This window comes from Ovis aries, chromosome X, assembly GCF_016772045.2.
Source record: "Ovis aries strain OAR_USU_Benz2616 breed Rambouillet chromosome X, ARS-UI_Ramb_v3.0, whole genome shotgun sequence".
Lineage (NCBI taxonomy): Eukaryota > Metazoa > Chordata > Mammalia > Artiodactyla > Bovidae > Ovis > Ovis aries.
Genome location: NC_056080.1, coordinates 56,035,469 through 56,058,694, shown reverse-complemented (window position 1 = coordinate 56,058,694; position 23,226 = coordinate 56,035,469). Strand labels below are relative to the sequence as shown.

The following is a 23,226-nucleotide window of genomic DNA, read 5'->3' as shown; positions in this document are numbered from 1 at the left end:
AAGCCAAGCTTCAGCAATACGTGAATTGTGAACTTCCAGATGTTCAAGCTGGTTTTAGAAAAGGCAGAGGAACCAGAGATCAAATTGCCAACATCCGCTGGATCATGGAAAAAGCGAGAGAGTTCCAGAAAAACATTTATTTCTGCTTTATTGACTATGCCAAAGCCTTTGACTGTGTGGATCACAATAAACTGGAAAATTCTGAAAGAGATGGGAATACCAGACCACCTGATCTGCCTCTTGAGAAACCTGTATGCAGGTCAGGAAGCAACAGTTAGAACTGGACATGGAACAACAGACTGGTTCCAAATAGGAAAAGGGGTACGTCAAGGCTGTATATTGTCACCCTGCTTATTTAACTTATATTCAGATTACATCATGAGGAACACTGGACTGGAAGATGCACAAGCTGGAATCAAGATTGCCGGGAGAAATATCAATAACCTCAGATATGCAGATGACACCACCCTTATGGCAGAGAGTGAAGAGGAACTAAAAAGCCTCTTGATGAAAGTGAAAGTGGAGATTGAAAAAGTTGGCTTAAACCTCAACATTCAGAAAACAAAGATCATGGTATCTGGTCCCATCACTTCATGGCAAATAGGTGGGGAAACAGTGGAAACAGTGTCAGACTTTATTTTGGGGGGCTCCAAAATCACTGCAGATGGTGACTGCAGCCATGAAATTAAAAGACACTTACTCCTTGGAAGAAAAGTTATGACCAACCTAGATAGCATATTGAAAAGCAGAGACATTACCTTGCCAACAAAGGTCCGTCTAGTCAAGGCTATGATTTTTCTAGTGGTCATGTATGGATGTGAGAGTTGGACTGTGAAGAAAGGTGAGCGCCGAAGAATTGGTGCTTTTGAGCTGTGGTGTTGAAGAAGATTCTTGAGAGTCCCTTGGCCTGCAAGGAGATCCAACCAGTCCATTGTGAAGGAGATCAGCCCTGGGATTTCTTTGGAAGGAATGATGCTGAAGCTGAAACTCCAGTACTTTGGCCACCTCATGAGAAGAGTTGACTCATTGGAAAAGACTCTGATGCTGGGAGGGATTGGGGGCAGGAGGAGAAGGGGACAAAAGAGGATGAGATGGCTGGATGGCACCACTGACTCGATGGACGTGGGTCTGAGTGAACTCCAGAAGTTGGTGATGGACAGGGAGGCCTGGCGTGCTGCGATTCATGGAGTCAGAAGAGTCGGACATGACTGAGCGACTGAAGCGAACCGAACTGAACTGATCTGAGCCACAGTCAACTCCCAGTCTTGTTTTTTCTGACTGTATAGAGCTTCTACATCTTTGGCTGCAAAGAATATGATCAATCTGATTTCAGTATTGACCATCTGGTGATATCCATGTGTAGAGTCTTCTCCTGTGTTGTTGGAAAACGGTGTTTTCTATGACCAATGGGTTCTCTTGGCAGAACTCTATTAGCTTTTGCCCTGCTTCATTCTGTACTCCAAGGCCACATTTGCCTGTTACTCCAGGTATCTCTTGACTTCCTACTTTCGCATTCCAGTCCTCTACAATGAAAAGGACATCTTTTTGGGTGTTGGTTTTAGAAGGTCTTGTAGGTCTTCATGGAACTGTTCAACTTCAACTTCTTCAGCATTACTGGTCAGGGCATAAACTTGGATTACCGTAATATTGAATGGTTTGCCTTGGAAACGAACAGAGATCATTCTGTCATTTTTGAGATTGCATCCAAGTATTGCATTTCAGACTCTTTTGTTTACTATGATAACTACTCCATTTCTTCTAAGGGATTCTTGCCCACAGTGTAGATATAATGGTCATCTGAGTTAAATTCACCCATTCCAGTCCATTTTAGTTCAGTGATTCGTAAAATGTTGATGCTTACTCTTGCCATCTCCTGTTTGACCACTTCCAATTTGCCTTGATTCATGGACCTAACATTCCAGATTCCTATGCAATATTGCTCTTTACAGCATCAGACTTTACTTCCATCACCAGTCACAGCCACAACTGCATGTTGTTTTTGCTTTGGCTTTGTTTCTTCATTCTTTCTGGAGTTATTTCTCCACTGATCTCCCACAGCATATTGGGCCCCTATTGACCTGGGGAGTTCATCGTTCAGTTTCCTATCTTTTTGCCTTTTCATGCTGTTCATGGGGTTCTCAAGGCAAGAATACTGAAGTGGTTTGGCATTCCCTTCTCCAGTGGACCATGTTTTGTCAGTGACTTTTATTGTATGCAAATTATACCTCAATTAAGCTGTTTTAAGAAAAGATCATTGAAGGATGCTCTGTAATATAATAGGGTCACTTAAGAATGATTTAGGGTGTGGGTAAGTGTCATTGGAAGGCTTGAGGGACACATTTGGGGTCACTGGAGTATGATTTGAAGGTAACTGCAGAAATAAAGTTAGTGATTATTTGGAGATATTGTTGAGGACTGTTGGAGTGTGCTCTGGGGTCAGAGTATGGGTCAGTATTTGGAGATGGAGAAGGTGTGGAGGGTAGTTTGAAGTGCAGTTGGGGGAATCTCACTTTGAGTAGTTGGGAGTATATGGAATAGTGATAGGGGCTTTGGAAGTTAGTTTTGCTGGGAGTGGGGTTGGTCAGTGAAATGTTTGGTGGTGGTAGGGGGTTTAGAGTTAGATCTGGTGACTGTTGGAATTGATTTGGGGTGCAGGTAAAGGTCACATCCAAAGGTAGTTGAGAATATTTGGAGTGGCTTGAGTGCCATCTGGGGGTCAAAAGAGTATGGTTAGAAGGGTACATGGAGAGTGGTTTAGGGTCCATGCAGGATGTTTTGGGTGCATACTAGGGGGAGATGAGTGTGATTTGGAAGTGCTCTTTGGACACTCAAGGTTTCAGGGCTGATTGTAGATGGTTGGGGGAACAATTTGAGGTATTGGAGGGTAGCTTATTCGTACAGCTTAGGTGTTCAACGCAGGTAGATTGTGGGTACTGCTTTGGGATCAATGGACAGTAGTTTGGGGATACAATTTGGGAGATGTGAAATGTGGTTTGGAGTGCATTGGGGGCATGGAGGGCAGTTGGGGGAATTCAGAGGTGTGCTGGTGGCTGACAGAAGGAAGTTTGGGGTGTTCGTCACGGGGTGACTTGGGGTGAGAGGACACTAGTCTGATCACTGAGGGGGCGTGGCTTCAGTATGAGAAAGAGCCACGGCCTCGAGAAAGCGAGTGCGCACGCGCTCCGAGCTGGTTCGCTCCTGGAGCTCCCAGGGCAGGAAAATCGAAGACCCAAACTAGCGCCTGCGCACTCGGACTCCGCCGCTGCTGTGGTCTCGCGCCCCGCCCCCCGTCTGCCCCCCCCGACCCCGCCCCTCCCAGCTCGCGCTCAGCGGCGGAGGTGGAGGTGCAGTCGGGAGCCGACAGATCCGAGTTGAAGGTGGGGGGCCGGGGTCCACCGCCCGCGGCGGAGCGGGTGCTCCTCTCCTACCCTCCCTGCGTCCCCAGTCTGGCCCCCACGGCTCACAGTCGCGCGGCCGAACGCGGCCCGCGGGCAGGGCGCGGAAAGGGAGTAGGCAGGAGCCCGGGGACGAGCTGGGGGTAGCGAGGGAGGGGCGCCGCGCCCCCCTCCCCACGCCATTGCCTGCACGGACACCGCCTACGCCGCGGGCGCGGACACTAGGTGAGTAGAGCCGGCTTGGGGTTGTAAAAGAGGAGACAGGGTGGGGTGAAGGCCCAGAAACGCCGACCAGCGATGTACCTGCGCTGGCACCCCCGACCTCTGACTCCGTGGTCTCCCTCTCGACCCTTGACTTACCTGGCTACATCTTTTTAAATCTGGAACCCCTGCCAGTTTTGGCCCAAGGACCTCTGGACTGACCCCTGACTAACCATATTCTGGCCTGGTGTGATCCTCAACCTTTGTTTTGCCCCCCTAAACCCAGTCCTGACCCCAAAGCATCCTTGACCTGACCCCAGATCCTTGCCTGACCCGTTCCGTCTCTGAAGCTCATCTCGCCTTGTCTTGATCACCCCAGTTTTTGTCCTGATGCTTCACGTGCCTGTTGCCTAAACTCTAGTCTAGTCACTGGACCCCTACCAGTCATGTCCTGTCTGCTAAACTCCAGTCTGATCTAGGTCTGTCCTGATCCCCAACCTCTGATTTCTGTACTTTCTTCCCCAGGTCCCCCTCCTGACTCCTGAACTCCATCCTGGCCCATCACCTTTAGACTCTCCCTCTTGCCTCCTGCCATGCCCCTGCCCCCAGGTCTATGCTGTTTCCCCGTTGTCTTCCCTAGGCCCACCACTGTCCTCATTCCTATCTACATTCTGTCCAAATCTTTTCCTGTTCCTTACCTCCATCCTGAACCTGCTCTTTTCCCTACCCTCTTCCTTGACTGCTGTCTTGGCCTGTTCTCCATCATGCCTTCTGACTACCCTTTTATACTGACCCTGATCCCTGCCTGCTCTTTTGTCCCCTACTTTTTCTCTGGCCTTTGTCCTGAACCTCACTCTATCCCATTCTCTGGCCAGTGCCCTGGCTCCTTCTCCGTCTTTTGACCTCCATCCTACAATGATTCTGATTTTGTTTTGTTCCCTATACTCCTTCCTGTTCTGTCCCTTCATCCTGTCCCAACCCGAGGCCCCTTTTCTGCCCCTTACCATGACCTTCCATGCCATTCAGATCTCTCTTCGTAACATCCACTTTCCATCTCCTCTGAGCCCAGAAGGACAGGGGTCCCATTATACCTTCCCCTTGAACTTGGAGGTTCCACTGTACCCATTATCTCTGAAATTCATCCCAGAAGCTTTTCTTAGCATGAGCAAATAAATAGCAAACAACCTTGTGGGCCCCCTGTGACTGAGGGAGTTTTCACATGTGATTTCTCTCATCCCCTACCCAGTGATCTCACACAGAAATCGCATTTCTCTCCCTGCCCCAGGAGGGCGTGGAACTGTTCCTGCCTTCCCCCGCCCCCCGCCACTCCCCAAGTGTGAAGGAGCACCCTAAATTATTCAGTGACTCTCTCGAAGTCTGTGAAGTCTGGGTCATGTTTCCAGCCTTGCTACATTGGGGGCTGATGTGAGTCCTCTAGGTCGTGTTATCCCCATCTCCTGGTCTTGATCTTGGGTGCAATGATCCCTGCTTTCCTGGCCTGAAAAAAGTCCATTCTAGGCCAGAGGCTTCAGGGCTTGGTAGAGGTAGGATGCAGGCAGGAGTTTATCCTTTTCCTCTCAGCAGGAAGCAATACAAATCTTGATGCTAAGTCGATCCTACCTCTGCGGGCAGGTCTGTGTGTATTGGGTGTGTGGTGGGGGTCTGTTAGAATCAGGCCCATCCAGTAGTGACAGTAATATCAAGAAAAAATATGAAGTTCTCTCACTGTCTGAATCTCCTTGATTTTGAAGACAGACAAGGAGAATTTGAGTACTGAGGAGGTAACATGTCATTCAATTCTGTTTTATTCTTGTATTTCTCATAGAGAATAGTGAGAGTTTGAATAATGAAATAAAGGACCTGTTTCATTTATCCAAACCTGTTAATGACAACACAAACATCTCTCACTATTCTAGTGTATTTGGTACCCAAGTTCTGAGAGGAGAGTTTGAATAGTTCACACAGTGAAAGATACTAAGTTATCTGAAGGTATTTTGTTTTAGCATTTTACAGAGTGAGTAGGGAGAGTTCAGGTAGTGAAGGATAATGGCTTTAACTCAGAAATGTGTTCAGATCTACTAATTTTCCTGTGCTCCAGTGGCAAGGATTGGGATAGTAAGGGCATCTCGTTATAGAAATATATTTGGTTCCTGTTATTTTGCCTGGTGAGTAAGGAAAGCTCAGAGAGTGAGGAAAAGGAAAAGGGAAAGTGAAAAAGGAAAAGGACAGCTCAGAGATTGAATCCTATCTCAGAAATGTATCAAAGCCCATTCACTTCCTGTATTTGGATAGTGAGAGTTCAGACAATTTTTCTGAATATATTTGGTTCCTGCATTTTTGATGTTGAGTAGGGAGAGGCTGGATAATGAGGAAAAACAGCTCTGTTTCAAATATGTCTTGTTTGGCAAGTAGAGAGGGTTCTATATCTGGGTGGCAAGTAGGGAGGGTTTTGAGGCTGAAATATGTGTGTGTGCGTGTGTGTGTGCGTGTGTTTGATTCCTGAGTTTGGACTGGGAAGAAACAATTATGTATAACATAGTACATATGCATATTGACCACTTACCATGGGCCAACCTGTCCTAAACTGTCCCAAGCAAGCTTTGGATCTCTTAGCTCATGTCATGCTCACAATCACCCTGTGAGTTATATACTGCTGTCATCACCCCCATTTTACAGATGAAGACGTTGAGTTACAGAGAAGTTGAGTGACTTGCCCAAGCAGTCACACTTTTGAATCCAAGACCCACCACTTGCTAGCCCTACAGGAAGAGGCCCCAGGAGACTCAGGTCCCCACTGGGGTGTGGCCTAGAGGTGGTTGTCTTCTCAGTTCAGTTCAGTTGCTCAGTCGTGTCTGACTCTTTGCAACCCCATGGACTACAGCACGCCAGGCTTCCCTGTCCATCACCAACTCCCAGAACTTACTCAAACTCATGTCCACTGAGTCAGTGATACCATCCAACCATCTCATCCTCTGTCGTCCCCTTCTCCTCCCACCTCCATTCTTTCCCAGCATCAGGGTCTTTTCCAGTGAGTCAGCTCTTCGCATGAGGTGGCCAAAGGATTGGAGTGTCAGCTTCAGTATCAGTCCTTCCAATGAATATTTAGGACTGATTTCCTTTAGGATTGATTGGTTGGATCTCCTTGCAGTCCAGGGGACTCTCAAGAGTCTTCTGCAACCCCATGGTTCAAAAGCATCAACTTTTTGGTGCTCACCTTTCTTTATAGTCCAACTCTCACATCCATACATTACTACTGGACAAACCAAACCTTTGACTAGATGGACCTTTGTTGGCAAAGTGAGGTCTCTGCTTTTTAATATGTTGTCTAGGTTGGTCATAACTTTTCTTCCAAGAAGCAAGCATCTTTTAATTTCATGTCTGCAGTCACCATATGCAGTGATTTTGGAGCCCCAAAAAATAAAGTCTGTCATTGTTTCTATTGTTTCCCCGTCTATTTGCCATGAAGTGATGGGACCAGATGCCATGATCTTAGTTTTCTGAATGTTGAGGTTTAAGCCAACTTTTTCACTCTCCTCTTTCACTTTCATCAAGAGGCTCTTTAGTTCTTCCTCACTTTTGCCATAATTGTGGTGTCATCTGCATATCTGATGTTATTGATATTTCTCCTGGCAATCTTGATTCCAGCTTGTACTTCATCCAGTCCAGCATTTCTCATGATGTACTCTGCATATAAGTTAAATAAGCAGGGTGACAATATACAGCCTTGACAGATTCCTTTCCTGATTTGGAACCAGTCTGTTGTTCCATGTCCAGTTCTAACTGTTGCTTCTTGACCTGCATACAGATTTCTCAGGAGGCAGGTCAGGTGGTCTGGTATTCCCATCTCTTTCAGAATGTTCCACAGTTTGTTGTGATCCACATAGTCAAAGGCTTTGGCGTAGTCAATAAAGCAGAAGTAGATGTTTTTCTGGAACTCTCTTGCTTTTTTTGATCCAACGGATGTGGCAATTTGATCTCTGGTTCCTCTGCCTTTTCTAAATCCAGCTTGAACACCTGGAAGTTCACGGTTCATGTACTGTTGAAGCCCAGCTTGGAGAATTTTGAGCATTACTTTGCTAGCATGTGAGATGAGGTAGTGTGTGGTAGTTTGTGTGGTAGTTTGAGCATTCTTTGGCATTGCCTTTCTTTGGGATTGGAATGAAAACCGACCTTTTCCAGTCCTGTGGCCACTGCTGAGTTTTCCAAATTTGCTGACATGTTGAGTGCAGCACTTTTCACAGCATCATCCTTCAGGATTTGAAATAGCTCAACTGGAATTCCATCACCTCCACTAGCTTTTTTCGTAGTGTTGCTTCTAAGGCCCACTTGACTTCCCATTCCAGGATGTCTGGCTCTAGGTGAGTGATCACACCATCGTGGTTATCTGGGTCATGAGGATCTTTTTTGTATAGTTCTTCGGTGTATTCTTGCCCCCTTTTCTTAATATCTTCTGCTTCTGTTCGGTTCATACCATTTCTGTCCTTTACTGTGCCCATCTTTGTCTTGTGGGGGCTGTTAAAAGTCATGGACAAGGCCAATGATGTGTGTGGGTGACTCCGCCCTGCCTCGCCCAAGAGCCCCAGTTACCTGCTCTTCCCTTCTTACCCTCGTCCCAACCCACCTCTGCCTGAGTTTATTATGTAGTTATTAGCAATTGTGAATGACATGGTGTGAGTTTCCTTGCATTTTGAAATGTCTTCCAAAGTTACTTTGGCCTCCGTTGGTTGGCTGTGTTTGCGCCATTTACCCGTTTTCCAGATGCGGAAACCTAAGCCTTGAGACTCAGTCTGCATCGCTGGCCAGATACCCTGTCCCTCTCAGCCCTGAATTTATAAATATCCCCCTTCTGAGCATCCTTGGTGTCCCACAACACAGCGGGTTGGGGGCCATGGCTGAGAGGACACTCCCCACCAACACTCAGCTGCCCAGCTTGTGGCTTCTGCCTCCATCAGCCCCAGGCAGTAAAGGGAGGGAGAAGGGGGGTGATGAAAGTGGCCTTTGTGTCCCATGCCGGAAATCTCACAGCCAGGAAGAAAGGTGGGCAGGGTAGCAGGAGGCCTGTAGCGTGCACATGGGGCGTTGCTGATACAGAGCAAGTTCCTTTCCAGCCTTGGCCCCCACCTGTCAAGTGGGGAGGGAGCTTTCCTCACTCTGCTCTTTCACATCATGGCATGGGCTGCTGTCGGGGCCTGGGCTGGGCTTGGGCCCTGAGGGCACAGAGCAGATGGTCCCTAATGGAACTCAGGATGTGTGTGGGGTGTGCCAGGGCAGGCCCAAAGCCCAGGTGGTGGTGCAGGGGAAACAGTCGGTCCATCAGTCTGATCCATCGCAGAGACTGATAGCCTCCCATTTCCTTGACTCCTGGCCAGAAATGCCCCAGGGGGTGGGGGAGACCCAGCCTGGATATGAAGTGTGAACCGCCCCTACTCCTCCTCCCCTGCAGGAGTTGCCTCTGTCAACCTGCAATCCAGCACCCCGCCCCTGCAGTTCTGATTGTAGCTGCTCTCACGCCTCTGTGATCAGAGTTGGGCCTCTTCACCTGTGCGGGGAGGCCCCCCGCTTCATCTCTCCAAGCTGGCTCTGTGGAGCTGGGTCTGTGCCATCCTCTCAGGTGTGTAGGGGTTGGGGGGGTGGTTAAACCACAGGTGTGTTTCTGCCCTTTGCTGGGATGATTTCTTGTGGCGCTGCAGAAGGTTGTAGGGTCCTGAGACATGGTCTCTCTTAGAAAAGTGGACCTCGTTTGTCCCACTTTGGGAAACTGTTACCTCAATGAGGGTGGGAATTGCCTTCTGACCTTTTCCCACACCTGCCTCGCCTTGGGAGGAAAGGGTAAAGGATATCCAAAAAGTGATGGGTGCTGCCACAAGAGGCACACACCCATTGCGCACCCAAATCCTTCTGTGTGCTTAGCCTCTCCCCAGACCTCCAGCCTTCGGCTCCTAGGGTGGGCAGGATTGAATCTGGGCCCTTGGGCAGCACCAGAGGCAGCTACCACTCCCACAACCATTAGCCCTTCCTCCTCGGTCCTCTACTAGGTATATGGGGTAAAGGGGGAGGTCCAGGCTCTCTTCTTGGCCATGCTGGACTCCCAGGGGAGACATGACTCCAAGACAGCTCTTAAGGGTGACCCAAGCCCTGGTGTCAGGCAGGCAAGGGTTAAAAGGTATGGGCTGGCCCAGTCCCTGGCCAGGTAGGCTGGGCCATTACCTAGTGGGAGGTGGCCTAGGCATCCGCCACTGGGCTCACCACTTATTGCCACTACCAGCGGGAGCAGGGCCTTGTCGAAGCAACCTTTTTTTTTTTGAGGTACCTGAGGCCACCCCACAGCACCTCTCTGATGGGTGAGCACCCGGGAGCAGTGGGGCCAGGGGCGAGGGGTGAGGGGAGAAGGGCATGGGTATGCTGAAGTTCCCTACCAGAGTGAGGTTTGTGTGAGAGGCACAACCAGGAAGGAGGGCCTGGCTAAAGGGGCAAAGCCTAAAATGTCCAATTTCCTTTCCTGGCATGAAGCCAGTTCCTTGCTGGAAGTAGATGAGGGGAAGGAATGAGGGAGAAGAGAAGCTGGCACCCTATTAGCAGAAGAGCACCCCTTCTCCACTGCCTCCTACTTCCTGTCTCCTTTCCTCCACTGCCGGGGTAGCCCCTGCCCTCCTTTAACCCAGGGCTCAGCCCCCTAGGAAAGCGTAGACTGGGGTATTGAGAACTGCCTCCCACACCTGTCTGCTCACCACCCCTATCTGTGCCCCTAGAGGGGGCCCCGGGGGAACCTCTCGGGCAGTGTGGGGAACGGTGCAATACATCAGGAGTTGTTATTTGCTCCAGAGATTGCAGGATGTAGAAATGGGGGTCCCACTGAGGTGTTGGGGTGCCACCCAGGTGAGGTGTCTTGGTTGTAAACAGTCATTACAGCCAGGAATTTCTTTCTCGGCTGTGGTGTCAGAAGGGCAGACCTGAAAAACCTGCTGGGCCCGCCGCCTCTGGGTGTGTGTGGGGGCCCTTTGCAGCTCTCACTGCAGCCCATCCTCAGATAGGACAGGGACAAAGGGTCACCAGTGGGGAGACCCAGGGGCTGGTTGGGAGTGTGTCGGGGAGGGAGCTGCTGGGATCCCCTCTTTCTCACCATCCTTGGGTGGGAACCAGGCTGCCCCAGGCCCCCAGGCCAGTGTGGAGAGGGTAGGCGAGTGGAGGCAGAGGCTTGGGAGCGGGTGTGAGAGTGTGGGGGTGTGGGGCGTTGACCTGTGTCTAACCTGCCTGATGACCCCATGACTCAGGCCCTAGCTATGTCCCTGAGGTCAGGCTGACAGGGTGTGGAGTCGGGGTTCCTGTCTGGACCCCGTGTGGACTTCCAGGATGCCACAAGCTCTATAAGCTCCCAGGGAAAGAAGGCTGAGGGAGATGGAAGGAAGATGAAGCAGCCCAGTGTGGGATGGAGGAGTGATCCTGGTGAATGGGCCCATTGGGGAGGAGTTGAGGCTCCTGTTGGGGTTAAGGAAGGTTTAGGGGAGCCTTCCTCAAACCCAAATGGGAGCTGAGGAAGAAGGAACCCCTGGAGCCAAGGAGCAGAGGAATCTAAGCTGGGACCTCAAGGAAAGCCTGCCATGCCAGGCAGTGTCAGCCCTTGGAAGCTGACTGCTGCCTGGGGGTGCAAAATAGCTTTAGGGACTGACCCCGCCCCTGATTTTGAGGATTAGGAACCCCTGCTTTGTTGAAGGGGCATAGACCCCAAGAGGTGGGTGAGAGGCCTGCTGAGAAACTGCTGGCACCCTATTAGCAGCTTGGCCATGTACTCCAAGATACACATACAGAAGGGGCTTGAACCCACCCCACCAAGGGTGCCTGGGTCTTCTCCACACCTGGCCACCACGTAACAACAAGCTGGGGATTGCGGAGGCAGGTAGAGATGGAACCTCTATAGCCTCAGGAGGTCCCCCCAGTCGCCTGCTGCCGAGGTCAGACCAGGTGGTGGGAGGTGATGTCACCTAGCTACCCAGCTGGGGACTGAGCAGGCTGTGGGAGGGAGGGAGCAAACTCCAAAGGAAGGGATGAGGACAGGGCTGGCAACCAGCCAAGGCCAGCTCCATGGTCAACCAGGATGTCTGGGGCCGAGAAGGAGGCAGTCGCTTGTTATCTGCAGCTGTGGACTTTGCCACTCCCAGTCCTGGCAGGGTGACTTCCCTATGCCTCTGTGGGACAGGCTGGCATGCTGGGTGGGGCTGGATGGGTCCTGAGGCCAAGTGAACGCTTTTGCTGCTGCACCAGGGCCACAGGACGGAGTTGGGACAAGGAGTTTGCAGTCATTCTTTTATTCACCCAGCAGACACTCCCTTGAGCACTTGCTGTGTGCCCGGAAGTATTCTGAATGCCAGAGTTACTGATAACATTTTCTGTTCTCATAAAGGTACAAGGGAGGCATAGTCTTGACATAGTGTGGGGCCCACCTCTGGAAATCACACTGAAGCCCCAGAATATAAGAGAGAACCAGGGGCTGGAGTGGCCGGAGGGGGAAGTGCACTCCAGACAGCAGCCGCAGCCTGCGCAAAGGCCTGGAACCCTGATGGGCTGAGAGGTTATGAGGGATTCGTGAGGTTCAGCACCTCTGGGGAGGGAGAGTGTTGGACCAGAGGGTGGGCCTGGCTACATCCTTAGCTGTAGGCAGATTATTTAATCTCTTTGTGTCTTACTCGTATGTCTAAAACGGAGGTAATAATGGTCACGGAAACTGCCATCGCAGGGTGGTTGTGAGGATTAAATGTGACATATAAGGTAACTGTTCCAGGCACCCAGATGGTTAATAAAGCCCCACTGTTGTTCTAGTTGGTTGCATCTGTACTGTTAATTCTCCTTTCCCAGGCAAGACTCCTGACGGTGGCCCATGGGCCTCTGAGGAGGTGTTGTAAGTCCGCCCAGCTCCCCACTTGCTGTGCTCCCACTCAATGGGAAGGGAACCAAGGTACCCGGGCCTTGACATTGGCACAGATTCTGAGAGGGCAGGCCAAGCAGGTGGGTGGGGTCAGGGTCCTCCTTATTCCAGCTGGGGCACGGGCACCTGGGTAGGGGTGGAGGGTGGGGGCGCATGCTGGATGATCCCCAGTGGCTCCCCTGCATCACTGCTAGGCCTTGTCCAGCCATCAGTCACGGCATCCTGACAGCTTCAGGATGGAAGTCAAAGGTCAGCTGATCAGCTCTCCCACCTTCAACGCCTCAGGTCGGTGTCTGGTTCCCCCTCTTGCTGCCTCCTCCCCTGCTCTGAGTTACCACTCGCCTGTGTGGGAAGGAGTGGGCCCTGGCCCCACAGCTGCTCCAAGATGCACCCCACCCCCTGATCTTCACTCCTTCTGTGTCCAGCTGCCCTGTTTGGAGAGGCTGCCCCCCAGATGAAGTCAGAACGTCTACGGAGTCTACTCGACCGGCAGCGGGCCCTGCAGGAGGCCCTGAGCCTGAAACTTCAGGAGCTGAGGAAAGTGTGTCTCCAGGAGGCGGTGAGGGCCTGAACCTAAGGGCGTCTGTGGTGGGAGAAGGGAGGCGAGGAGCAGGGACGAGGTAGGCAGACTGAGGCACTTGTCTGAGCTGGAGATTCCCCAAAGCTCAGCTTGGATGTCTTCGAATATGGTAATATTTTACCACAATCCCTTATCAACAATTTGAAATCCAAAAAAGAAGAAGAAGAAAAGCCTCAAAGACAAAAGAAGTTATTTCCCAAACGTGGCAGTAAAACCTGACCAGAAGTGACATGGGCTGATTTATAGTTTCGATTCACCTCTCTCGCTGCAAATGTCCACACAGTTTGCCCGAAACGGTAATGCGGTTCAGAGCATGCAGCCCAGGCCCTGAAGGGAGTGTCATATAATATGTAGTATACAGACGGTGTCACCTTTATAAAAACTGTGAGATTCTGGATTCCAAAGCAGGCTTCCCTGCCTCCCATGCCCACCGGCCCTGGGCTTTGGGCCACGGAGGGGCTGAGAGTGTGCCACACACCCACCTGGTGGAGAATTAGGAAGAGGAAGAGAAATAACAGGTGTGGGCGCTGAGCAGGGCTGGGCTGCTAGTGGGACTTCTGTACCTTCGTGTCATGACTGCTTTGCCCCATCCCCCCAACTAACCCTTGGTAGTCTTCAATCCCTGACCCCACCCAGGAGCTGACTGGCCAGTTGCCTCCCGAGTGCCCACTGGAGCCTGGTGAACGACCCCAGTTGGTCCGCCGGCGTCCCCCTGCAGCCCGCGCCTACCCTCCACCGCACCCCAACCCAGCACACCACTCCATGTGCCCCACCGAGGTGAGCTAATGGGCACGCCGAGCAAGGCAGGGGTGGGACAGGATCCCAGAGGAAGCTGAGAGGGTCTTATGGCCAGGGCATAAGGAGAGACTAAGGCTTCCCTGGTGGCTCAGAATCCACCTGCAATATGGGAGACCTGGTTTCCATCCCTGGGTGGGGAAGATCCCCTGGAGAAGGGAACAGCTACCCACTCCAGTATTCTTGCCTGGAGAATCTCATGGACAGAGGAGCCTGCTGGGCTATAGTCCATAGGGTCACAAAGAGTGGGACACAACTGAGCACCTTTCACTTTCACTCTCAAGGTGGGGAGGGAAGGAGCCTAAGGGAGGTGGCTTCCAGGTCTGAGAGAAGATACTGGTCCCTAACTGTCAGGATAAGCCTTTCCCCCTGCCCCAGGAAGATGAGCAGGTGCAGCTCTAATGCACACAAACCCTGCCCCCAGAGGAACAGTAGGTGCCCCCAGAGGAACAGTAGGTGCCCCCAGGAGGGGCAGGCCCCGCCCCCAGCCTATCCAGACTCTGACACCGCCTGGTCCTGGTGCCTGGCATTTCCATTTCCAACATCTGGTCCCGTCGCACCCTCTCGGGTGGGCCCCGCAGGAGCTGGCGCTTGAGGCCCTGGAGCGAGAGGTGTCTGTGCAACAGCAGATCGCCGCAGCTGCCCGCCGCCTGGCCTTGGCCCCCGAGCTCAGTGCTGAGCAGCGCCGGCGCCGGCGCCAAGTCCAGGCAGATGCCCTTCGGAGGTTGCACGAGCTGGAGGAGCAGCTTGGGGAGGTCCGGGCCCGCCTTGGCCTCTCGGGGGTCCCGCCATCCCAGCCCCTGCCCCTGTCCACCGGAGGAGCCGTTATCACCGCCCAGGGAGTCTGCCTGGGCACGCGCCTCGCTCAGCTCAGCCATGGTGAGCTCAGGCCCTGTTATCCCACCGACGAGAGCGGGAAGGTGGGCACTGGCTAAGGGGCCTGGCAGGGGTGGAGCTGATGAGCAGCCAGTGAAGATTGGGGGAGGTAGGCAGGACTTAGGGGACCCTAGCTGTGAGAGGAATTGTAGGCTGCTCCCAGGAAAGGGTGGGGACATTGGGAATAGGCCTCAGGCAAGTGAGGGACAGGGCCTTCCCTGGCGGTCCAGTGGTCAAGGCTCTGCACTTCCACTGCAGGGGGCACAGGTTTGATCTCTGACATAAAAACTAAGATCCCTCATGCCACTCAGTGCAGCCCAACAACAACAACAAAAAAAGTGAGGGACTCAGCCCCTGATGGTCTTGGATTTAGGTAAAGGTGGATTCTTGGGAAGTGTGCCAGGTGGGGAGGAGACGGTCCAGTGGTGTAAGGGGGTGGCACCCAGGCCTTGCATTGATAAGCGTGGGTCTCTGCTTTTCACCTGTAGAGGATGTGGTTCTGCACTCAGAGAGCAGCTCCCTCTCAGAGTCTGGGGCCAGCCACGATAATGGTGAGAACCCTTGTCCCCTAAATTCTCCCGTGCTCTGCATCGCCCCTGCCCTCCCTCTTCAGCCACACCCCATCCTCTGGTGGAGCTCCCACCTTCTTCACTTCACCACCCTCTCCCCTGTCTCTCCCATCAGCCCCAGTTCCTGCCTGCCTCCCTTGGTTCCTCCTCTACCTGTCCTACCCTGCTTAGCCCTCTGCACCTCCCTAGCCCCTGCCCTTGGCTTTGTCCACAACCCTCCCATTGAATCCCCCCTTCACCATTTTCTCCCTTCTGCTCAGAGGAGCCCCGTGGCTGCTTCCCTCTGGCTGAGCGCCCCTCACCGCCCAAGGCCTGGGACCAGCTGCGGGCAGTCTCTGGGGGCAGCCCTGAGCGGCGAACCCCATGGAAACCACCCCCATCAGATCTTTATGGGGATCTGAAGGGCCGGCGAAACTCTGTGGCCAGCCCCACCAGGTGAGGGTGAGCCCCTCCACTCCTTCCGCACAGCCAGGAGTGGGGGCTGAGCCTGGGTGGGCAGGAGGACCTGCTGGGAGGTACGGTCTCTAACCTGGCCCCCGCCCCCACCCTGGGCCCGCATGTCTCTGTCTAGCCCTACACGCTCACTGCCCAGGAGTGCCTCCAGTTTTGAGGGGCGAAGTGTGCCTGCTACTCCCGTCCTCACCCGGGGCGCTGGCCCCCAGCTCTGCAAGTAAGTGGACTCTAAGGGTGAGTTTGAGGACCAGAGGAGGGAACTGGTAGTTCTAACAGGGGGTACTGGGGAGAGTATTTGGATTCCAAGAGTGTAGGACATGAAAGACTGAGCTTTGAATCCATCAGTTTTATTCTGATTTTCTGTGTAAGTTGTATGAAGAAGCAAGAATTTTATTTATGCTTTAGAACTTTTGTTCATAATGCATCCTATTACATGATAAAGAAATATAGGTAAAATATATTTTGAAATATGCCATACATAATGTATGTGTAATATCACATTATAAATAAATTTTTTAATTGACCAAAAAAAGAAAAGAAAGGCTGAGCCTTGAAAGTTGAATAGGAGTTGTCTTGGTGCTATATGAGCACCCCCAGCCAACCCCCGCCTTGGAGAAAGAGGGTGGGGATTTGGGGCAGAAGCATTGAAGTTTGAGTATGGGCTTTTCTGTGCATTTTGGGCAAGTCATTTCCCTTCTCTGAATCTTGGTCTCCTCATTTGTAAAACAGGCATATCAATATCTGTCTCTGGAAGAGGCTGTAGGCATAAATGAGTTCTGGTTAACATGTGCTGCATACCTACCATCTGCTAGGAATCAGTACTTGGTATCAAACTCATTTAGTTATCACAACATCCCTATGAGGTAGATGCCGTTATTCTCATTTTAGAGATAAGAAACCCGAGACACAGGTTAACTAACTTGTTGGTAAACCAAAGACCTGGTATTTGAACCCAGACAAATTTGACTCAAGAGTCCATGCTTTTAACCATGGTAGTCTCCTAGTCCTTAAACAAATACGTACTTACCAAGTGCCTACTTTTTCCAGGCTGTGAACAAAAGTCCCCATCCTTGTGACGCTTGCATTCTATGAATAGTGACCTCCCCTGCTAGCATTTCCTCTGGAGTCCCTTGCTTCCATCTCCCTCGGAGCTTAACAGCCCCAGGCACCCCATACATTTTCAACCCCTCTGCTCCCCAGTCCTGGCTAGGGCCTCTGCTGCTCTTAATGTGCCACTCCCTAACGCCTTTACACCCCATTTCTAGTCCGGGGCCCATTTTGGAGTGTGAAAATGAAGGCCCAGAGAGAGGCGTGTGTTGGGGGAGGGGTTGCGGAGCGAGCTTATCCCATCTGCCTGATATTTCTGACCCTTCTCCCATCACCCCCACCTCTGTGCCCCTAGACCCGAAGGCCTCCATTCTCGCCAGTGGTCCAGCAGCCAGGACTCCCAGATGGGCTTCCCGCGGGTGGACCCTGTCTCCGACCGCACCTCCCTCTTCGCAGCTCGCACCCGCCGCAGCAATAGCTCCGAGGCCCTGTTGGTGGACCGGGCAGCGGGTGGGGGAGCTGGGTCCCCGCCCGCACCTCTGGTTCCCCCTGCCACCGGTCCCCCAGTCTGCAAGAGCAGTGAGGTGCTATATGAGCGCCCCCAGCCAACCCCTGCCTTTTCCTCCCGCACGGCTGGCCTCCCAGACCCTCCCCGGGCTGCCCGGCCCAGCTCAGCCGCGCCGGCCTCCCGCGGGCCCCCCCGGCTCCCACCCGTGTGTGGGGACTTCCTCTTGGACTATTCCCTGGACCGGGGCCTGCCCCGTGGGGGCAGCGGGACAGGCTGGGGGGAGCTGTTGCCGGCAGCTGAGGTTCCAGGACCCCTCTCCCGCCGCGATGGGCTCGTCGCCATGCTCCCAGGCCCACCGCCTGTGTATGCAGCTGATGGCAGCAGCCCCCTCCTCCGCAGCAAGGACCCCCATAGCCGTGCCCCCCGCACCAAGCCCTGTGGTCTGCCCCTGGAGGCCGCTGAGGGCCTGGAGGCGCATCCCAACCCTCTACTGTGGATGCCCCCACCCGCCCGTATCCCCTCGGCCGGTGAGCGCAGCGGCCACAAGAACCTTGCCCTGGAGGGGCTGCGGGACTGGTACATCCGGAACTCGGGACTGGCCTCGGGGCCCCAGCGCCGGCCTGGGCTCCCTCACATGGGCCCGCAGCACCCGCCCTTCCTTCATGCCCGCTGCTATGAGGTGGGCCAGGCACTGTACGGGGCCCCCAGCCAGGCGCCGCTCCCACACTCGAGGAGTTTCACGGCGCCCCCTGTCTCCGGCAGGTATGGGGGGTGTTTTTACTGATGGGTAGGGGTCTCTTGAGGCAGATGGCAAAGGTGTCCAGGCCAAGGAGCAGCTAGTCATGGTAGCTAATGACAGGGACCACGAAAGAAGTAGCTGCAGCCTTGGCCTGTGGTCCCTGGGCTCTGCCTGACCCGCATTAATTCGTGGGGCCTCGGCAGAGGGGTATCTTGGGCCCCGGTAGCAGCAGTTCTTCACCGAACTATTCAAGAGTTGTAATAGTTGAACAGCCAGTGCATGTCAGCTAAAAATGAGCCTTGAAACTAGGGTGCTGGGAGGAAGGGCTGTCCTGTGCCCCTCGCCTTTCTCTTCCTCTTTTCACCGTGCCCCGCACCTGCGAGCCTAAAGGTACTCTCCTGTGCCTGTTTCCACCTCTTTAACGAGCCTCTTTTCCTCTTTCTGTGTCTTGTCCGTCTTTTCCTCTGTCCGGTCTTCCCACCCTGTCTTCTGGATTCCTGCTACCCCTTCTAAAGATACTACGCGGATTTCCTGTACCCCCCGGAGCTGAGCGCTCGTTTAAGTGACCTGACGCTAGAGGGGGAGCAGTCCTCCGGTTCTGACCCCCAGACCCCGGGAACACTGGTCTGACCCCTTCTGACATGCCCCTTGTTGGCCTGGGCAAGACTCCAGTTTGGGGAGTGCACAGCTGACCTCGCTGAGCCCTGGGATAGGGTTGCTGTCACTCCTGGTGGTGGGCACCAACCTGATCATCCAAGGCCCCTGGCTCCCCGTGGGCCCATAAAGGTGTCTGACACCCTGCATCTCCTTTCATGCTGTGCTGGGGACTGGGGGCCTTCTGCCAGCTTAAAAGAGAGGAGGTGATGTAATGGAGACTCCAAGCCCCTTCCTCCATTTCTGTTTACAGTTGTGATTTAGGTATTCACTGTCCTCCCCCAACACTAGACATTTTATAAAAAGGGAAACTGTGATCTCATCCTGGTTGGGTTCATTCCTGTCCCTGTGCCCAGCCTGCTCCATTCAGGAACCCCCTCCACAAAATGGACCAGATAGGGTCTTGGGGCCCAATTTAGGGCAGTCAGGAGACTGATGTGAACGGAACTCCCTGCCATCCATCCACTGGGACAATTTTTTCTTGGCAGAGGTGCCCACATTTGGAAGGAATGAAGTCTCTGCCCACATGTGGAAGGACTGAAGTCTGGGTGGGAGGCTTGGGTTCATTTTCCCTTCCCCAGGGGTGCCTGAAGGTGCCCCAGACCCTGTCTGTCTGTGCCCGCTGTCTCTGCCCACAGAATCAGATGGCTCAGCCTTTGGTGGCAGCCTCTGCCCTCTTCCCAATCAGGAAGCCCCACAGGAGGACCAAAGGGCAGAGCCATTGGGTGTTTTGTGTCCTGGAATGCTGCGGTGGTGGAACCTAGCATCTGGTAGATGCCAATGAAATCCTCAAGTGACGTCTTGCCACTGGCTCCATCGCATCTTCTTGGCTTTCCTTCCATCCACCACTTTTTAAAAAAAATTCCACACAAGCTGTGTTTTCTATGATACCTTTCTGTGACTTTCTGAAGCTGGGGGTTCCTCTACCCCCTTTACCTGGTGTGAAAACTTTTCTTTTTGTACCAATGGATCTGGACCCAAAACACTACCACATTGGAAGGGGATTTCTATAATAAATGTGTAAACTGAACCCATGTATTGCTTCCCTATCTGCCTTGCCTTGGGGGCCCACATCTTTACCTAAGATAACATTTTAACAAGAAAAAATATATATATAGCACTGTGGAAACAGCCTTTGATAATGTAATCTGCTTTGGTTTTACTTGCTTTGTGATGTGGGGCAACTTCTTTGCCTGTCCATGCCCAGATTCCTAGGCAAGAGCCCTTAGAGAAACAAATGATGGCAGCAAACACTCCTTGCCCTTAACTCCCTGTGTGTTAATGCCACTCTAGGGATTCCCTGGTGGAACAGTGGTTAGGACCCTGCACTTTCACTGTTGGAGGGCCAAGTTCAACCCCTGGTCAGGGAATTTAGATCCCACAAGCTGCTCAGCACTGAAAAAAAAAAAAACCACCACTCCAGAGATAATAGATTTGAGAAAGGAACTGAAAGCTAGTCTTTTCAGCTCACATATGTGACAGACTCAGTCAGAAAAGTCTCCAGCAGAATTGAAAAGCAGGTCACTTCTGGCCATTGAAACACACAGACTACCCAAGAGGCCCAAATTGACTTGAGCAATGCAACAGCCTTTATTGTTGCAGCAATACTGCTATATATGCCCTATTCTTGGTCAGGGCTACCCCCACACCACCCCACCCCACAGTCCTTGTCACTGTGGAATTTCTCGGGGAAGTGGCAGAACTCCTAAGCAGAGCTGGAGGGAGGCAAGTGGGACTGGTGAGTGTTGGGGTCACCTGGGACCAAGGATTCATTGGGGTCAGGATACCTGAATCCTCTACCCTGATGGGGGCTGAGAACACTTGGATCCTGGGTTCAAAGCTGGGATGGGGTCTGGAAAAGCCTTGGTTCAGGGTTCAGGATTTGAGAATGCCGTGGTCCCAGACCCCAGCTTTGGGACTGAGCATGGAGGATAGACGGGTCCCAGATTGGGGTTGGGGGTGTGGGCCTAGAGTTTGAGGTTGGCTATGGATGCTCTGGTCTCCAACTCTCAGTTTTGGGCTGGATGTGTCTCTGGGTCCAAGTTCAGGGCTGGGAAGACTCTGGTTTCCTAAATGGGGGGTGGGGTGGGTATGAGGGAATATCCCAGTTTGGGATCTGGGGAAAGGGTTGCAGTTGTCTTTTGAACTGGGTGGGAGGCTCCTATTTTAAGGGTTGGGCAAGGGCTCTGGGTTCGGGCCAGGGTGGGGATGGCATTCTCCATGCCTTTGGGTACAGATCCTAGTGCCCCTAGGATCCAGCCTCCTGTTCTTGTCCCAGCGCCTCCAGTAGCAGCCCCATTGGTGTCCGCTTGAGACCAATGCTCTCGATCTTGTTCTCAATCTTGTTCTTGAGGTTGCGCAGGCGCAGTGACGCATGCACCAGGATCACTGTGGGCAATACCGAGAGGAAGTGGGGTCAGTGGGATGGGACATCTGCCTTTAGGTAATGGGGGGCCAGAGAAAGGAACTGGAACACTGGCAGACCAACGGAATGGTCAGTAGCCAGGTCGCCTTCAAACCCTGCTAATATGGCGGAGTAACAACAGGGGCGTGGCCAGAAGGGTGCACCGCAATGGGGACGTGGCCGGCGGAAGGCACTTCATACCCGAAGTGACGCCCAGAAAGGCGGGTAGTAAGAGGGGCGTTCCCAGAGAGGGGCTCAAAGCCAGGGAAGGCGCTTTGTAAGGGACGGGTGTGGCCTTGCCCGCCGGGTATCCCAGCCCCCTCTCAGCCCAGGAACCGGGGTAAGGCGGGCCTGGCGCCGTTCGCGAGCGCTGGCTGTCTTTCCGGTTATCTCAGGGTAGTGAAGACTCACGAAGCACTGGCCCGGCGATGCTGAGCAGGAAGGTGCCAGCGCCGCCCGCGGCCCAGAGAACGAGGAAGCCGACGGCAAGCACTGCGGCCAGGCAGGCGGCTGGGTGGCTGCGACGGCAGCGGCGCACGGCGGCTCGATTCTCAGCCGCGCACACCAGCATGCCAAGGGCCACCGCCACTACCAGCGCGCTTAGGAGGGTGTGCAGCGGGCGCACGTACCTGTGGGGACAATGGAACTAAGCTAGCCCCTGGGCAGGCGGGGAGAGGGCCTCCCAGACCACCGTCCACCAAAGCCTGGACGGGCCCCAAGAGCTTTGGTTTGTTCCCACCTCTACCCCTGCTCTGGATCCTCCTGCTCAGCAAATACTCCCGCCAGCCCTATTCCCACTTCTGGGAGCCCTGGGCTCCCCTGTGGATCTTTTTTTTTTTTTTAAATCAATCCTACAGTCCCATCTTCCTGCAGCTTTTCTCTGCTCTTTCCTTCTGACTCTGCCCCCGCCCCCTCCGCAGAACCCACTCCAGCCGCACCTCCCCATCCAAGCCTGACCCGAAACCCACTCTTTCCAGTCCTATTTCCATACATTTCCCACTCCCCAAGCCCAGAGTCCCTTCCAGACTTCCTTTCTTTGAAATTCCCCCTCCAGGCTCCCATTTCCTACAGATTCCTCCCTCCATCATTGCTAGAACCCCTTCCAGGCTTTCAGTACCACTGTTAACTTCCAATCCTGACCAAGTCCTTCCTCTTGGTTCTCCATCTGTCCCTCGTCTCAGGCCTTCCATCCTGGGGTCCTTCCTCATAACTCAAGTTTCCCAACTAGTACCTGCTCCTGGAGCATTCCAATTATAGCCAGGTTCCAAGTCCAGATCCTCCACAAGTCCACTCTTCAACTTGACCAAGTCCAGCCCCTGTCTCTGCAGTAAATTGTTCAAGGCCACCTAAAGCTGGTCCCATCACCCCTCAGGCAGTCATGTCCCAATTTCAGGCCCTCCTTATCTTCAGATCCACACTTAACCCTACCCCCGCAGGACCTATTCCAGCCGACCCTCCCATCCCAACCTGTCCCTAAACCTTTGCAAAGGCCCAGCCCTCTTCGAGGGCTTCTGTCACCCAGTTTCCCCCTCAGTTCCTCATACTACTGAATTCGCCCTTCAAGGTCTTGCATCCCTCTAAAAATCCAGCGGGCCCACCCTCCATGCCAGTGGGCATCCCCGGCCAACCGGCGCCTCCCTCCCTCCCTCACCCGGCCAAAGCGAGACCAAGGCCGAAGCAGATAAGGTAGTTGGTTTGGTAGTAGAGGAGGTTGTTGATGACGCGGTGGCACCATCGCTGTGGGTCGCAAGGATCCGGGGCCACCAGACGCGCCGACCCCAAAACGAAGTCGTCCAAGGCGCGTAGCGGTGGCAGCCGCACCTCCGACATCCTGCCTGTCGATGTAGCTGGACCAGAGAAGCGGTCGGACTACAACACCCGTACTACCCCGCGCCAACACGAGGCACACCGGGAAATGAAGTCTGGATCCTGCAGTCGCTACCCGGACGACCCAGTGACTGCGCATGTGCACCGATGCACGTGACCGGAAGTGCAGGCAACAAACCGGAACCGCAGGGTAGCGGGGGCTGCCGGGAAATTAAGTCTTCGCCATGGGGCGAGACATTCCCATCCACCCCCACGCGG

General features: G+C 53.4%; 2 protein-coding genes across 6 annotated transcripts; one reads left to right on the top strand and one right to left on the bottom strand.

Moving 5' to 3' along the window:
- Positions 1-3,317: 3,317 nt before the first annotated feature.
- Positions 3,318-19,767, top strand: CCDC120 (coiled-coil domain containing 120). Of its 5 annotated transcripts, none has more exons than XM_042242144.1 (11): positions 3,318-3,620; positions 9,040-9,207; positions 12,447-12,546; positions 12,711-12,801; positions 12,942-13,075; positions 13,733-13,873; positions 14,473-14,770; positions 15,256-15,318; positions 15,597-15,771; positions 15,908-16,006; positions 17,192-19,767. In XM_042242144.1, the coding sequence occupies exons 4-11, from the start codon at positions 12,753-12,755 to the stop codon at positions 18,126-18,128; spliced, it is 1,896 nt and encodes a 631-aa protein (XP_042098078.1). In that variant the 5' UTR covers positions 3,318-3,620; positions 9,040-9,207; positions 12,447-12,546; positions 12,711-12,752; the 3' UTR covers positions 18,129-19,767. The 5 variants fall into 5 exon arrangements, with proteins under 5 accessions (XP_042098078.1, XP_042098080.1, XP_042098079.1 ...); XM_042242146.1 differs by having other exon boundaries at positions 12,447-12,596; XM_042242145.2 differs by lacking the exons at positions 3,318-3,620; positions 9,040-9,207 and adding an exon at positions 9,841-9,937.
- Positions 19,768-20,303: 536 nt separating this feature from the next.
- Positions 20,304-22,995, bottom strand: PRAF2 (PRA1 domain family member 2). Its single transcript, XM_027963403.2, has 3 exons — positions 22,793-22,995; positions 21,553-21,770; positions 20,304-21,125 (listed from the first exon to the last, which is right to left on the bottom strand). The coding sequence occupies exons 1-3, from the start codon at positions 22,969-22,971 to the stop codon at positions 20,986-20,988; spliced, it is 537 nt and encodes a 178-aa protein (XP_027819204.1). The 5' UTR covers positions 22,972-22,995; the 3' UTR covers positions 20,304-20,985.
- Between the last annotated feature and the right edge of the window lie 231 nt (positions 22,996-23,226).

Excerpts from the sequence above, each read along its gene's own strand:
- PRAF2 (XM_027963403.2), bottom strand. The coding sequence starts at position 22,971 with ATGTCGGAGGTGCGGCTGCCACCGCTACGCGCCTTGGACGACTTCGTT. Across the intron at positions 21,771-22,792 it reads CTTGGTCTCGCTTTGGCCGG|GTACGTGCGCCCGCTGCACA; the intron begins GTGAGGGAGGGA and ends TTGTCCCCACAG. Across the intron at positions 21,126-21,552 it reads CATCGCCGGGCCAGTGCTTC|TGATCCTGGTGCATGCGTCA; the intron begins GTGAGTCTTCAC and ends TATTGCCCACAG.
- CCDC120 (XM_027963402.3), top strand. The coding sequence starts at position 12,530 with ATGGGAAGGGAACCAAGGTACCCGGGCCTTGACATTGGCACAGATTCT. Across the intron at positions 12,802-12,941 it reads TCCCACCTTCAACGCCTCAG|CTGCCCTGTTTGGAGAGGCT; the intron begins GTCGGTGTCTGG and ends TTCTGTGTCCAG. Across the intron at positions 13,874-14,472 it reads ACTCCATGTGCCCCACCGAG|GAGCTGGCGCTTGAGGCCCT; the intron begins GTGAGCTAATGG and ends TGGGCCCCGCAG.